The sequence below is a fragment of the Hyperolius riggenbachi genome, chromosome 5 (assembly GCF_040937935.1).
Source record: "Hyperolius riggenbachi isolate aHypRig1 chromosome 5, aHypRig1.pri, whole genome shotgun sequence".
In the NCBI taxonomy this organism is placed as follows: Eukaryota; Metazoa; Chordata; class Amphibia; order Anura; family Hyperoliidae; genus Hyperolius; species Hyperolius riggenbachi.
Window position 1 is genome coordinate 34,584,740 of NC_090650.1, and position 16,285 is coordinate 34,601,024.

General features: G+C 44.3%; 1 protein-coding gene across 2 annotated transcripts; it reads right to left on the bottom strand.

The window, feature by feature from the left end:
- Positions 1-383: 383 nt before the first annotated feature.
- LOC137518107 (transcription termination factor 1, mitochondrial-like) lies at positions 384-14,167 on the bottom strand. 2 transcript variants are annotated; one of them, XM_068235439.1, is made up of 2 exons: positions 14,086-14,167; positions 384-1,662 (listed from the first exon to the last, which is right to left on the bottom strand). In XM_068235439.1, the coding sequence occupies exon 2, from the start codon at positions 1,642-1,644 to the stop codon at positions 481-483; it is 1,164 nt and encodes a 387-aa protein (XP_068091540.1). In that variant the 5' UTR covers positions 1,645-1,662; positions 14,086-14,167; the 3' UTR covers positions 384-480. The 2 variants fall into 2 exon arrangements, with proteins under 2 accessions (XP_068091540.1, XP_068091541.1); XM_068235440.1 differs by lacking the exon at positions 14,086-14,167 and adding an exon at positions 13,940-14,079.
- Between the last annotated feature and the right edge of the window lie 2,118 nt (positions 14,168-16,285).

The window sequence follows — 16,285 nt, forward strand, 5'->3', positions numbered from 1 at the left end:
TCCTGATTGGCTGAAGCCTCTTTCCCTCCTGTTTTCCCCTCCCACACCTCTGTTCCTCTCTGATTGGCCAATATTTCTCATGCTGAAACAATGCACTTTCTATAGTGAAGGACGGGCAAATCAGGCAAAGGAAACTAAGGGAGGAAATGACATAAGAATTGGCTTCAAAATAGCCACACTTACAATGGGAAATGCTAAGAAGGATTTTCTCTTTTTTTACTGTAGAAAAATCACTAAAATCAAAACATGGACAGTGCAATACATGTGTTATGTAAGTAGAGCAAGTATTTAGTTACTCATATATGTGGTTGTTTTTTTCTGAGATAGTATGGCTGACAGCTCCTCTTTAACTGAACAAACATCTCCCAGAAGAGAAGCAGACGTCCAGTTGAGACTACTTTATTTTTTTCCACTCTGGATAATACATGACTTAGGTAAAGCACAATCTTCACAGATATTCATAAAATCCTATTAATTAAATCAGCTCTGTTTAGCAGTTTGATCTGTAGCTCTGGACAGCCTCTGCACTCTGGTATCAAAACTTTTCCGATCGGACCGTAATACGAACAGCGTATTGTTCTTGAAGTCATAGCGACATTGTTGTAGTAACTTCATTTTATATTTCAAGCTGGCCGGGCTCACTCTTAGCACAATTGGGGTGTCAAGTATCTGAGTAGCTTCAATTCCACATTCCGTAAGGAAATTGACCTTTGAGGTAAAGGTTTTAGGGGACAGTCGAAGGATGTAGGGATTTTCAAAAATGCACTGGGTTACGTCAGCTTCTTCACAACCCAGAGACTGCATTATCTTTTGGGCGTTTACAAAACTGTTTACAACATGTGCATTGCTTGGGTTGAGGATAAAAGCACCTTCACCTTGGATCCAGGACAGAAGCTCCTTGTCCTCCAACTTCATGAGGGACCGTATGGATTCTAGGTTGGCCTTCATTTTCTTTATACTTGTGCTAAAGATAAAAATATTGCTGGTGATGATCTGTATGATGCACTTTTTGGGATCTTCCTCTCCAAGACTTATAGAAAGTTCACGTAAAAATTCCACCTTCTCTGTGTTAAGCTCAACGCTATTGGAGAAAGTCCGTGGAGCTTGGGCCATAAGTTGACTTAGAAGTTTGGGCGGCAATCCAATTGACTGGAAGTAGGAGATGTTTCCCGTCAGCTTCTCAATACCCCCTGACCGGAAAAAGGACTCTGGCGAGCGAGTGACGATCTTTAGGACACAACAGTCTGTTTTTAAAATACTTTTCCATATATCCCAAATCGCCGACAAGTCTTTTGGGACGGTAGTTACAGCCCTTGGATATCTGGAGATGATGTTTTCAGCAGTTGCCATGTCTGCTCCTTTCTCCAGAAGAAACTCCTTGAGCTTGGCCTCATTTGTGGCAGTAGTGTTCTCGAACAACGTGGGGCAGCGCTTTCTGATTTTTGCAATATCCACACCCATGGCTTCAACATTTTGCACAAGCACCACATTTTCTTTTTTGGCCTCATGGTTTGTACGTTGGCCAACATACGTCCGTCCCCACAGTATCCTGAAAAGTCCAAGTCTTATATCACCACTCCTGCATGGACTTTTCAGTGCAGTCAAATAATTTCCGGTTATATTAATAAGGACTTTTAGAGCCATAATTCAAATTCTGTGTTCCTAAAAAGGTAAATAAAAACAATCAATTCTATGAGCAGTACATGTCACAAATCTGCAGTTGATGTAAAAAAAAAAAAAAAATATATAACACAAAAAAAGTTAGTAAAATACCATAAAACAGTCATGTGATCTACACTTCTGCTTGTTGTCTCCCATTCCTTCTTCAGTGGAGGCGCAAACGATTCTGGGAGGGGAAAGTGTGGCTTAGCTGTCACTCAACACCACTCCCAACCAGGATAAGAGAGAGGGGCATGCTCCCCCTGCCAATTGAAAGACACCCGAAGTGAGGGCTGGTGCACACCAGAGCGTTTCTGGGGCGTCTTTTAAAACGCTTGCAGGGGGAAAACCACTTGGCTAATGAAAGTGAATGGGATGGCGCACACCAGAGTGGTTCGTTTTTTACACAAACGCAAACTCGGGGGCTGCAGCATTTTTTAGATTTCTGAGGCGTTTTTGCCTCAATGTTAAAGTATAGGAAAGTGGAAAACCGTTCTGAAAAATGATCAGCTGTTTTCCAGGCGTTTTTGTTACAGTAGCTGTTCAGTAACAGCTTTACTGTAACAATATATGAAATCTGCTACACAAAAAAAGCTTCAAAAAACGCTAGGCATGTTTAGAGAAACATGCCTAGAATCGCTCTGAAATCTGCTCCAAAAACCTCTAGCGTTTTGCAGATCTTCCAGAGGTTTTTGGTGTGCACTGGGCCTGAGAGGGATATGGAGACTGATATATTTATTTTCTTTTAAAAATTTCTAATTGCCTGGCTATCCTGCTGAACCCTCTGCCTCTAATATTTCTGCCGTAGACCCTGAACAAGCAAAAATCATCCAACTCCTCAGTTTATGAAATCTCCAACTCTCGCTACCCAAAGTAAGGGTTTGTTCGCACTATCAGCGTTTGCGGATTTTTTTTAAGCGCTGGCAATTTTTCAAATCGCCCTAAAAGTGCTTATGTAATGATTTACAAGGGTACAATGGTTAATTTGCATATATTCAGCAGTGGTGCCTGGGAGACATCTCGAGCTCACTCCAACCTGAATTATCGCAAATTCTTTCTGTTTTAGGAAAGCAAACTTTTGTTTTTCTTGACATCTTAGTAAGGGGGCTTTTAGGACCATTGTAGTCCCTTACACACCCCAATGAGTTCTGGGTCACCATGAGGTTGCTGGTTAGTCTGTGCCTCTCGGATTTACAAGCCCTACTCCATAGAGCCAAATTAATCCATGCCATGCACTGATGAGGATCAAACAATCCGAAACAGTCTGTATGCATGTTGGATTATTATGGCTCTGTACATATTAACAAGCTGACACATCATTGCATTCCAGCGGTTCTGGAGGTGTGTTTAGCTTCTAAGGGTACAATGGTTAATTTGCATATATTCAGCAGTGGTGCCTGGGAGACATCTCGAGCTCACTCCAACCTGAATTATCGCAAATTCTTTCTGTTTTAGGAAAGCAAACTTTTGTTTTTCTTGACATCTTAGTAAGGGGGCTTTTAGGACCATTGTAGTCCCTTACACACCCCAATGAGTTCTGGGTCACCATGAGCTTGCTGGTTAGTCTGTGCCTCTCGGATTTACAAGCCCTACTCCATAGAGCCAAATTAATCCATGCCATGCACTGATGAGGATCAAACAATCCGAAACAGTCTGTATGCATGTTGGATTATTATGGCTCTGTACATATTAACAAGCTGACACATCATTGCATTCCAGCGGTTCTGGAGGTGTGTTTAGCTTCTAAGGGTACAATGGTTAATTTGCATATATTCAGCAGTGGTGCCTGGGAGACATCTTGAGCTCACTCCAACCTGAATTATCGCAAATTCTTTCTGTTTTAGGAAAGCAAACTTTTGTTTTTTTTGTAATGATTTACTATGACAGTGTTCATGTGTAAGCGTTTCAATTTCATTGAAATCACAAATGCGCTACATGTACCATTGTCTGAGCGCTTTGGCTCAATGGAAGGTATAGGGAAATCGCAAAGCACTTGAAAAAGCGCTAACGTCAGGAAGTAAAAAAAAAAACATCGCTGAGCAAAAGCGCTTATAAAAGCTTCCTTTGATCGGCTTACGGAGGCAGGGAGGGAAGGGGCACAGACGGGGAGCCGCGCTATACAGGAGGCGGGGGATCGGCGGTGCATGACAGGCAGAGGTACATAGTAGGCTAGCGTCACCCTGCGTGTCACTAGCCTGGAGCTTTTTTAAATGGGCTACAGCAGAGCCCAGGAGGGGGGGGGGGGGGGGGGGGTTGGAGGCACACTGTAAGGACACAGAGGCTGGTCATTGTATACAGAACATGCCTCTGTGTCCTAATATGATTTGACAAACCCACCTCAGGTTCTCTTTAAAGTAAACCAGAGACCTGGTAAATTACAGATTTGATACTTACCTGGGGCTTCCTCCTGCCCCATAAGCACGTGCGAGTCCATCGCCGCCCCCCCGCGGTCTGCCACGATCAGCCCCGGGTAACTGGCTCAGTCACGTCAGTCTGGGTCTACTGTGCATGTGCAGAACACCCAGACTGGACCTGACTGAGCCTATTCCCGGAGGTGATCGCGGCTGAACGGCACACCGCGGGAGGACGGCACGGGACTCACACGTGTTTATGGGGCGGGAGGAAGCCCCAGGTAAGAATTAAAGGAATACTGTAGGGGGTCGGGGGAAAATGAGTTGAACTTACCCGGGGCTTCTAATGGTCCCCCGCAGACATCCTGTGCCCGCGCAGCCACTTACCGATGCTCTGGCCCCGCCTCTGGTTCACTTTTGGAATTTCAGACTTTAAAGTCTGAAAACCACTGGGCCTGTGTTGCCGTGTCCTCGCTCCCACTGATGTCACCAGCGCAGGCACAGACCATACTGGGCCTGCGCAGTATGCTGCTGGTGACATCAGCCGAAGGGAGGACACGGCAACGCAGGTGCAGTGGTTTTCAGACATTAAAGTCTGAAATTCCAGAAGTGAACCAGAGGCGGGGCCAGAGCATCAGTGAGTGGCTGCGTGGGCACAGGATGTCTGCGGGGGACCATTAGAATTCATGGGTAAGTTCAATTAATTTTCCCCCGACCCCCTACAGTATTCCTTTAAATCTTTAATTTACCAGATCTCTGGTTCACTTTAACTAGGAAGTACTGTTGTACTTTAAATCAATAATACTGACTGTGCAATATAGGCTGAAGACACACCGGAGAGCATTTTTTTTTTTTTAAAAGAGATTTTTTTTATTGATTTTTCATAACACATATAAACATTACAACAATAAAACAAACAGTTTGGTGTTCATCAACCTCTTATTGTAATTGGTGTCATTACAGTTTATCAAAACTTATCTGGGTTATATATATATCCAGTCATTATTTCTTTCTTATATTCAGAAATAGCAATCTGGTATTTTTCCGATTTGTCAGGGAACTCAAAGGTGCAATCAACAGAGCATGTTTAGCATAAGTTTTAGCATTATTAGTGAATATCTTGTATCATAACCGAAATGTCCAGATGAGGAATTACTGTATCAAATGCATCCACCCATACTTTCCATACCTTATCAAATTTCCGAAATTGTGACCTAGCTTGGTAAGTGAGTTTATACAAGGGGAGTATACTGTTTACTGTTTCTTTCCATAGATTTAGGGAGGGCACCGTACTTTGCTTCCACTTGGAAGTAAGGGACTTCCTTGCGTAGAACAGCAATATACGTATTAATGTTTTCTTATGTCTGCCACAACTTATATCTCCCAAAACTCCCAACATGCAAGCTTGAAATGTCATAACCTGTGGGAGTTTAAGGTTATGTGATATGAAGTGAGTAACATTTTTCCAAAAGCTCTGTACTTGGGGACAGTACCAGACACAATGTAGGAAATTAGCATTTATTGCATTGCACTTAAAGCATGAATCTGTGGTCCCTCTTCCGATTTTTGCCAATCGGGATGGTGTCAAATAGGCCTGATGAAGCCATTTGAGCTGAATTACCTTGTCCCTTGATGCTATAACTGTCTTATAATAGTTATCCTGGAACTCCAGCCACTCTGAGTCAGTAAAATCCTCATCGCCAGACCTCCATTTGAGCTTATAATTATCGACAATGTTATTATATTTAGCTGATATTATAAAATTATAATATCTCGATATTTGCTTATCTGTGTCTGTTTGCAGGAGAAGAAGTTCCAGTGGCATTGGGGATAGGCTAACCCCATGCAGCCCAATCTGGGCTTGTAGCGCGTGTCTAATTTGAAAGTATCTAAAGAGCGAGTGTGGTGGGAGTTGGAATTCCAGTCTCAGAGTAGCATAGTCCTTAAAGGAACCCTCAACATATAGTTGGTTAATATATTTAATGCCTGCTTTGCACCAGAAATGTATATCCGGGATTTTTTTTAATTCCGGAAGCTGGTCATTGTGCCACAGGGGCAAGTTAGGTGAAATAGTGGCAGGAAGGGGATCACATAGCTTTTGTGCCTTTTGAAAGACCTTAATTGTGTGTTGTATTAAATATGAGCCTTCATCTCCAATTGGGACTTTACCTCTATAAATGGCAGAGCATAATGCTTCGTAGGAGGTGGCAATGTCCGCCTCTGTGTTCATATCTGAGTGTGTTCTTGCTGAACTCAGCCAGTTTTTTATGGGCACCAGTTGGGAAGCAAAGTAATAAGCTTGGAAATCGGGTAATGCTAATCCGCCGTTAGATATTGGTAGGCGGAGAGTTCGTAATGCAATTTTTGGAGTACCTACCGCCCACAGAAAGCTAGTTATCATGGAATCTATTTTTTTAAAAATGTTTTGTGGTAGCCATCCTGGAGACATCTGCAGAACGTAAAGTAACCTAGGAGCAATGATCATTTTTATTGAACATACTCTGCCATATAGATTAAGTGGCAGGCTTGACCATCTTTTTAGTTGAGATTCAGTAGTTGTGATTATTGGATGAACGTTATTAGCTTCAAATGAGTGAACGTCTCTGTGTATCCAGATGCCCAAATATTTAAATTTGTCGACTATCATCAGCTTAGAGTTTGTGGTGATTATATTATGATCGAATATGTCTATGGGAAATAGTACTGACTTTGTCCAATTAATGGTGAGTCCTGATAATTGACCAAACCTGTCATATAATTCCAAAACAGCAACCAAGGATGGACCCGGATCTGCTAGGTATATGAGCATGTCATCCGCGTATAGCGAGATTTTTTCCACTATGTTTGTTATTTTAAGGCCTCTAATATTAGGGTCCCCCCGTACTGCTTGCGCCAATGGCTCTATCGCTAGGGCAAAGAGCAACGGGGATAGTGGGCATCCCTGCCTGGTGCCACGGTGTATTTGGAAGGGCTTGGAAATATTTTGGTTGACCCTGATCCTTGCTGACGGTTTGGTATACAGAATTTGGATCCATTTACAAAATCGAGGTCCAAAGCCAAAGCTTTTAAGGACCTGTCCCAAGTACGACCATTCGATAGAATCGAATGCCTTGTTGGCATCAAGGGACAAAATGATTCTGGTGTTAGAGTTTGAGTGAGGGAATTGAATATTGGAAAAGAGTCTACGTATATTCATTCTAGTTGATCTCCCCCCTATGAACCCACATTGGTCAGGATGAACCATTCTTTGCATAACTTTTTCCAGACGGATTGCCAGTACTTTTGATAAAATTTTAGTGTCTATATTCATCAACGATATTGGTCTATATGAATCGCATGACTGCGGATCTTTTCCAGGTTTTAAGATAAGGGTGATCAGTGCTTCTCTCATTGTTTCAGGCATTTCCCCTTTTTCATATATAGTGGTAAGGAGTGAGGCTAGTCTAGGGAGAATTTCTGTTTTATTTTTAGAGTACCACTCCACTGGGATTCCGTCTGGCCCAGGTGTTTTGCCTTTATTTAAGCACGCAAGTGCTACTCCCAGTTCATCCTGACCAATGGGTAATTCCAATGGTTCCATTTCTCCCTCTAATAAAGTTGGTAGGGATAATTGTTCAAGAAAGGTTTCTACCTCTTTTTCATTGGCATACGTTTGGGATGAGTAGGTTTGCTCATAAAAGTTCCTAAAGGCCTCTGCCATATCTGCAGATGTCTCCAGCAGCACCCCATCAGGTTGTTTAATAGCCGCTATGGCCGTTGTATCAGATTGAGCCTTAAGAAAATAGGCCAAAAGCTTCCCACATTTATTACCGTGTTCAAATTGGCTTTGTTTGTGTATTATGTCTTTTCTTTTTATACTATTAAGTAACTCTAAATCCAATTTTCTTCTAGCAAGCTCCCAATTTGTATATCTATTTGGGCTAGGATCTAGTATTAATTGTGCTTTACATGCTTCTGATTCTCTCCTGATGTATTCTTCGTGCGCTGTATTATTATTCCTAATTATGGACATAGCTGAGCGAAATGATGCTCGTAACACTGCTTTTGCAGCATCCCAACACACTTCCTCACTTGCCGTACCCTCATTTTCCTGCCAATAATACGACATGCTTTTTTTGCATTCCGTGGTCACATTTTCATCCTCCAGCCACACTGAGCCCATTCTCCAGAGGCCTGAGCAACCTGATCCCGGGGCATTCATAGTACAGATCAGAGGGGAGTGGTCTGATATGCCATGTGGTAGATATTGTATGTCTGTGATATATGGGAGCATATCTTTAGACGTTAAAATCATGTCTATGCGTGACATTGTTTTGTAGCTGTCTGAATAACAGGAGAATTCTCTTTTTTGGGGATATTTCCATCTCCAAGGGTCATGCAATTGATAAGTTTTAATCCAATCAAGAAATGACACAAAGGAACGGTTACTTTTGTTTAATCTATCCAGTTCCGGGTTTAGTATAGCATTGAAATCGCCCAGTATCATGAGAGGGCCTTCAAGTATACTGTGAAGTTTTGATGTCATCTCCTCTAAAATTCGTATTTGGAATGGTGGGGGAATATATATAGATGCCATAGTAAATACTTGGCCTTCAATGCTACATTTTATGATCACATAATTGCCCCTTGGATCAGTAATAGCTGTCAGTATTTGGCCAGGGAAAGATTTACTGATAAGTATAGCAGTGCCCCTGGAGAATGAGGAGAAATGGGCGAGGTAATATTTAGATATCCATGGTTTTTTTAGTAGGAGGGCTCTAGATCCCATCACATGAGTTTCCTGTAGGCATATCACATGTGGCATCTTTTGTTTAAGGTATTCAAATACCAATTTACGCTTAATATTGTTATTTAGTCCCCTGACATTCCAGGTAATAATCCTCAACTGCATTTATAATTGTTTTTAGATTTGGACTGGAGTGATAACCCGTCATGGCTTGCAATGACCCAACTTAGAATGGCATAGCATATATGAGTGAACCACCAAAGACAATACAATTCAACAGAACACATAACCCAACCCCTGACCCTCCCTGCTCTCCGATCCCAAAACCCTCGGGAGCCTACATCCCTAACGTATCCCATTAAACCTGAGTGGAGCTCTGAAGTAAGGCCAGCTATTCAGAACCCGCATTACTTGTTGCTTAATATTACTTAGAAGTTTTGCGGACAGTTACATGTGAGCAGAATGTAGGAGAGGGAGAGATATTCACCCACACCCGACCTTTCCGTAGTGCCTGGCTACTGGGAAGGTCCCAACATGCACATTGCATCAATCTGATCATAGAATATACACACTATTGAGTATTGCCACAATGAGGTCTGTTGACTCTTCTCTACCTTGTTCCGGGATGGGGGGGGGGGGGGAGGGGGGGGATGGGCAGAAGTGACCATAGGAAGGGAGTGGGGAAAGGTAAGTGGGGATAAGGGGAAGATGATATCGGTTAATTTAACCTGGGGTATAGATTAATAGCATTTATCGGTGAAGAGTCATAACCTTTTTATATCCCTAGTGACATTGTGGCAACCTTAATCTATTCTATCCAGTGCAGTAAATCATAACGTTCATTGAAAATGGTAACAGACAGGTACTAGATATATTCTTCTATTTTGAGATCCTTGCAGCACCAAGTTCCCTGGTACTCTACTACCACCTACTGGAAGGAAAATGTTAGTACACTGGTTATGTAATTATTACATTCAGAGTTTATCTATAGAGAGAGCTATTATCTGGATAATCTGATACCATATAATCAAGTCATTATCAGTGAATTATAACCAAAAGCTAATGCAGGACATCAGAGTTCTTCACGGTTATTTGTTAGCAGACTGGTTGCGAAAGGAGACAAAATTGAGAAAAGGAAAAAAAGAAAAAAGGAAGAGAAAAAAAACAATTCAATCCTTTCCGCCTCCATGTTCTTTACAAAGTTCCTACTACACGCAAACGTGTTATTAGTGGCGGGGAAAGTAAAAATTGTCCCTGAAGCATTTCAATGCAATATCTGGGACCTTAATTCCCTCGGCCCGTTCTGGATTGTTATAAGTTACATGGTGACAGCTTAGGTTAATATTGCATTAAACTGATCGTCAGATCGATACCAACTTTGTATAACCAGGATAGTAAAAATAGAAGAGAAAAAAAACCTTTTCCTGCTCCAGTTTTAGAAGACAACAATGGTAAGGCGTGGGTGCTTCTCCATCCATATTGATGGTGAGTTACGTTTCACCTGGAATTTAGCTGTAGAGTGCTTATCTTTTGGGAGTGCGGGGCTTCACTGTGGATATTTTCATTCCCTTTCCTTCCATCCATTTGATAGCATCATTTGCAGAAGTGAAAAAGTGTGTCTTGGATTCATATTGGACACGCAGCTTGGCTGGAAACAGCATACTGTATGGGATTTGCAAATCCCTAAGAGAATTCTTAACATTAAAGAAGGTGGCCCTTTGCTTCTGTATTTCTGATGAAAAGTCCTGATATATCGATATCTTTGCCCCATTAAACGTTAAATCTGGGGCGTCTCGTGCAGCTCGGAGAATTTCAATCTTATCCCTGTAGTTAAGGAATTTTGCAATGAGGGGTCGATCATTGACTCCTGGTTTAGGAGGACCCCCTGGAACACGGTGTGCCCTTTCTACCGCAAAAGCATGTGAGGGGTGCATATCTGGTAGATGATCCTTCAGCCAGTTTTCCAGGAAAATTTCTGGCTGCCTCCCCTCCACTTTTTCCGGAAAACCGATAAATCTGAGGTTGGATCTTCTAGATCTGTTTTCCAGGTCATCTATCTTCATTGTGTTAGCATCAGACTTTTCTGTTAATGTCGTTTGTGTACGTTGCATGGGATGTACAATGTCCTCTAACTGCCCCACTCTGCGTTCGGCCTCTTTTGTTCTATCTTTTAGCTTGCCAAAGTCGCTTTTCAGAAAGGACATCTCTGAGTGTATAGAGTCCAGTCTGGACGTTAGTGACATTTGCAGGCTGCGTATGGCTTCCAGCAGCTCTTCTCTAGTGGGCTCGGGCCTCTCCCCCTCCTCCTCTCCAGCGCCATCTTGGGCCTGCTCTCGGTCTCCCTCACCTCTTGGGCCCCGCTTCTCCCTCCCTCGTAGTGGGGATTGTGGTACCTGTGTCTGGGGTGAAGTTGCTTCTCCCTCAGTTTCCATCCCCTCCTTCACCGGTTGCGCTGGCAGCGGTGCCTGTGCAGAAGCTGTGTCGCAGGCACTCACGCTGCTCTCGGCGCCATCTTGGGGATCCGTCCTGGCGACTCTCGCCAGCCTCTCTGCGGCGTCGTACACGACTGGTGGCCCGTATTTTGTCATCTCCGGGTCCAGTCTTGGGTTGCCTCCACGAGTGGCTGTACGGGGAGCCCGGTGTCGGCGTCTCCTGCCGCGTTTAGCCAGGATTTTGCTGCGGGTTCCGAGGAGCTGAGGAGTAATGTGTCCTCACGCTTCCATAGCTGGCCACGCCCCTCCCGGAGAGCATTTTTGGTGTCATTTTCATATTTTAAAAAACTGCTTCCATTGCCTTTTATTAAAATCCGGGTAAAATATTTGGAAGGATTTCGATCGTGGCTATTTTGCTGCTATTTTACCGCAATTTTAATGCAAGTCAAAGGGAACATTTAAAAAAAAAAAAAAAGTCTCTGGTACCCAGCAGCAAACCTCATAGGGGAATTCAGCTAAAGTGGCAGAGTTGTAGTAAACTACCCCCACACTATTCGGCCAATCGCAACGCATCGTGCTGTAGAGGGTGCAGTGATTGAAGAACAGTTCCCTATGAAGTTTCCTGCTGGGTCACCTAAACTAGACTGGCTCCAATACAGTATCATATCTAATAAAAGATTGCATCAAAAACACATGTAAAAACGCAACCCTCTGTGTCCCCATTGAAATACATTGGCCTCAATTCTGGTAGGCTTAGCGTCTATCTTACAGCACGCACTGGGGTTGATTCACTATACCAAATAGCATGCCTTATCAAAGTTAACATGCCTTTTTCAGAGTAGCATAGTGAGCGCTACAAACGTATGCCTGCTAATTGGCAATGGTGAGAGCTCCACTCGTCTTGCCCCGAGCCCATGAGGGTCCAATCACTTTAAATGATATTATCCCCGCACTTTGATTGGCCCAATAGGCTGCCTGTCAAGTTTCCTGTCAAGTGACAGGCAGTCTATTGGGCCAAAGTGCAGGGATCATGTCCTTTAAAGTGATTGGACCCGCAGGAGCTCAGGGCAGGACGAGTGGAGTTTTCGTCATTGCCAATTAGCAGGCATAAGTTCTTAGCGCTCGCTATGCTACACTGATAAGGCACGCTATTTGTTATAGTAAATCAACCCCATTGTATTTTACCATATGCAGTAAAAGCAGTTTACTATTCTGGTACATTTTAATCATAATTTACCACATACGAAAATCATAGCAAAATCATAATTGTGCGTTATTTTACAATATTTTACCGAAAATCTGAATTGAAAAAAAAAAAATGAAAACCAGGTGGCATGTTAGCACATAATTTGCCAATCAATCAGTTTAAAGGGGAACTTCAGCCTAAACAAACATACTGTCATTAAGTTATATTAGTTATGTTAATTAAAATAGATAGGTAATATAATCTCCTACCCACCCTGTTTTAAAAGAACAGGCAAATGTTTGTGATTTCATGAGGGCAGCCATCTTTTTGGTTGAAAGAAAGGAGGTGACAGGGAGCATGAGACACAGTTCCAACTGTCGTGTGTCCTGATCACCCCTCCCAGTTGCTCGCACTAGGATTCAAATATCGAATTAAAAAAAAATAATAAAGTGCACCAAAACAGCAGAAGGAGTACAACATCAGAAAGCCCATCATGCTTTGCACAGCATCAGGGGGAAAAATGCCCGGGCAGTTTTCTTCTGTGCAGCTAAAAATGAGGCTTGTATAAGAGAAACAAAGTTCTGATGCTGTGAAACTGTTAAAGAAACACCAAGCCTTTTCAGTGCTGCTAGGTAGATTTTTAGTCTGGAGGTTCACTTTAATGCCGGGAATACACCACGAGATATTTTGGCAGATAGATGATTCGATAAATAATTTCCGACATGTCTGATCTGATTTTTGATCATTTTCTGATCGATTTCTCATAGAAGTGAATAGAAATTGATCAGAAAAAGATTGGAAAAACGATCAGACAGTAAATATGCTGAAAAAATCTCATTGTGTATTCCCAGCATAAGAGAAACCAGAGACGAAAAAACATAAAAGTTGTACCTGTACCAGCCTCATCCGCACGGATCGCTCCCACGCCACCGTCCTGGCCTTCCCCCTCTTCGGTACTGGGTCCAGTAGCGTTGGCCTGTCGCTGCCAGCTTTACATATGCACAGTGTGCTCCCTCAGACTCTTCAGCAGAGAATAGTACTGCGCCTGCTTAGTACTATTCTCCGCCGGAGAGAAACAGAGGAAGCGCACTGTACTCGCGTCGACTGACCGACGTTACGGGACCCGGTACCGAAGAGGGAGAAGATTAAGGATGGCGGTGTGGGAGCGATTCATGCAGATGGGGCTGGAGGAAGTCCCAGGTATGTATAAACATTATGTTTATTCGTCTCTGGTACACTTTAAGACCTGCCTGTACCTGGCGGTAAAGTCAATTTGTACGCATTTTGCCATTTTTAGTGCTATTGCTGTTTTAGCGTTTTTTATGCGGCCCATAGATGTTCATTATGGGCCAAAACGCATGCATTTTCTGTAATGCTAGCGATTGTGCATAGTGCGCTCCTAGCCGCACAGAGCTGTACGAAAGAGCCTAGGAGAGAAATTCATTCAGATACAATTGTATTAGCATAAACATTTCTATGCCTCAGAAAAGCAAATATTTATAGATAAAAAGGAACAAATGAGGGCTGATGATCTATGAAGACATTGGTCTCATGTAAATGTGTTATTGCCATACACTGCACTCACCTTGTAACTGGACCATTCCTTATAAGCAGCCACTACTTCTGATCAGTCCAGGGCTAAGCTGCATACTTATTAGATGTGGCTAATTAACAAATAGCAACACGCTGATCATTGCTCACACAGCACAGAACAAGCACACAACAACTTACACAGGATCAGGGCAACATCACCTCTCCTCCTCCTCCACCCATGTGCAGTGCACTTCCTGGTCTGACGTCACACCCCTTCCTACTGGCTAGACGCAGCCACTGCTGATTGGCCAGCCCTCCTCTTCCAGGGGTTGGCTCTTCTTGCCTGTAGTTTAACCTCTTAACCACTTCTCAACCCATCTCTTTCCCCTAAAAACCACAGCAATGTTCACATTTCAGGGAGGCAAGGGTTACTGGGCTTAATAGGGTTTATAATTTATTAACAAAACAACAACAACAACAAAAACAACTCACTGATGCTGATCACTGGATGCTGTTCTAGTTATCTGAGATCCTCTCATGAGTGATGGCAGTAACTGTAACAGCATAGTGAATGATACAATGTTTATAACATTCTGAATGAATGAGCACTGTCATTGGCTTTGACAGTGCTCAGTCAAACTTGCATTACTTTGATTGGCTTTGTGCACATATGTTCACATCAGCTAATCAAGGATCAACTGGTGCCCAACGCGCATAATCGCGTGTGGCGTCGCACACAATGCGAAATAGAAAGGAGTTGCCTATCTACGCCCCTGTGACTCACTGTAAATTTTAAAAGGGTGTAGATAAGCGTGCCAGAGGTTGCCAAGTGCTTAAGGGGAGCCTTAACTGAGAAGGATAAGGATGCTTACTTTTAAAATAATACCAGTTGCCGGACTCTCCTGCTGATCCGGTGTCTCTAATACATTTAGCCACAGCCCCTCAACAAGCATGCAGATCAGGTGCTCTGACTGAAGTCAGACTGGATTAGCTGCATGCTTGTTTCAGGTGTGCGGTTCAGCCACTACTGCAGCCAAAGAGGTCAGCAGGGCTGCCAGGCCCCCCAACTGTCCCATTTTCGCCAGGACTGTCCCGGGTTGGGGGGCCCCTCCCGCTATCACTCCCCAATGTCCTGGGCTAGGCAGAGCCAGTGACTGAAAAAAAAATTGATGCGCCAGCCGCACAATGCGAGGAGAGGGGGCTGCATCATTCCTCCCTCGCTCCGGCTCTCTGAATGAGCTGCCTACTGTGTGTTCCCCCCAGATGCAGAGTTTGCGCAGCGGTGGTCATCTTACCGTCTATGCACTCGTACCGGGAGCCAGCTTCATTCTACTTCCTGTTTCCTATGACATCATGGGAAACAGGAACTAGCAGAGAAGAGCCGGCTCCCGTATGAGTGCATAGACGATAAGATGACCACCGCTGCGCAAACTCTGCATCTGGGGGGGGGGGGAACACACACAGTAGGCAGCTCATTCAGAGAGTCGGAGGGAGAAATGATGCAGCCCCCTCTCCTCGCATTGCGCGGCTGGCGCATCAATTTTTTTTGCCTCCTCTCTGCCCAGGCACCCTCCTCCCCACCCAAAGTGGCACCCTCCTCCCCACCACCACCCCACCCAAAGTGGCACCGTCCTCCCCACCCAAAGTGGCACCCTTCTCCGCACCCAGATGCACCCTCCTCCCACCCATGGGCACCCTACTTTCCACCCCGGGCACCCTACTCTCCACCCAGTGGCACCCTCCTCTGCACCCATGAACACCCTCCTCCCAACCCTGATGCATCCTCCTCCCCACCCAGAGCCACCTTCCTCCCACCCAGTGGCACCCTCCTTCCCACCCAGTGGCACCCACTTCCCCACCCACTGGCACCCTCCTCCCCACCCAGTGGCACCCTCCTCCCCACCCACAATGGCACCCTCCTCCCCATCCACGGGCACCTTCCTCCCCACCTACTGGCACCCTCCTCCCCACCCAGTGGCACCCTTCTCCCAACGCAGTGGCACCCACCTCCCCACCATGGACACCTTCCTCCCCACCCAGTGGCACCCTTCTCCCTAACCACTGGCACCCTCCTCTACACCCTCCTCCCTCCCACTGTCACCCTCCTGCAAAAGCAACAAGCTGTATTGGAGCAGCAAGGTAGTACACACAATGTTTCGGGGCGGAGCCCTTCCTCAAGTGTAACACCCACCATCCAAACAGGTAATAAATACCCACCCCCCAGGAAGTGACATCAACAATATCAAAATACATAATTATATCAAAACAGGGAACTACACACGAATGTCTACCCTGAAGATAGAGGAAAAACCTGCAGAACCCCCCTGGTCGACCTATCGTCTCAGGGGTAGGATCTGGTTTACATCCTGTAGCTAAATTTGTGGACACCTATCTACAG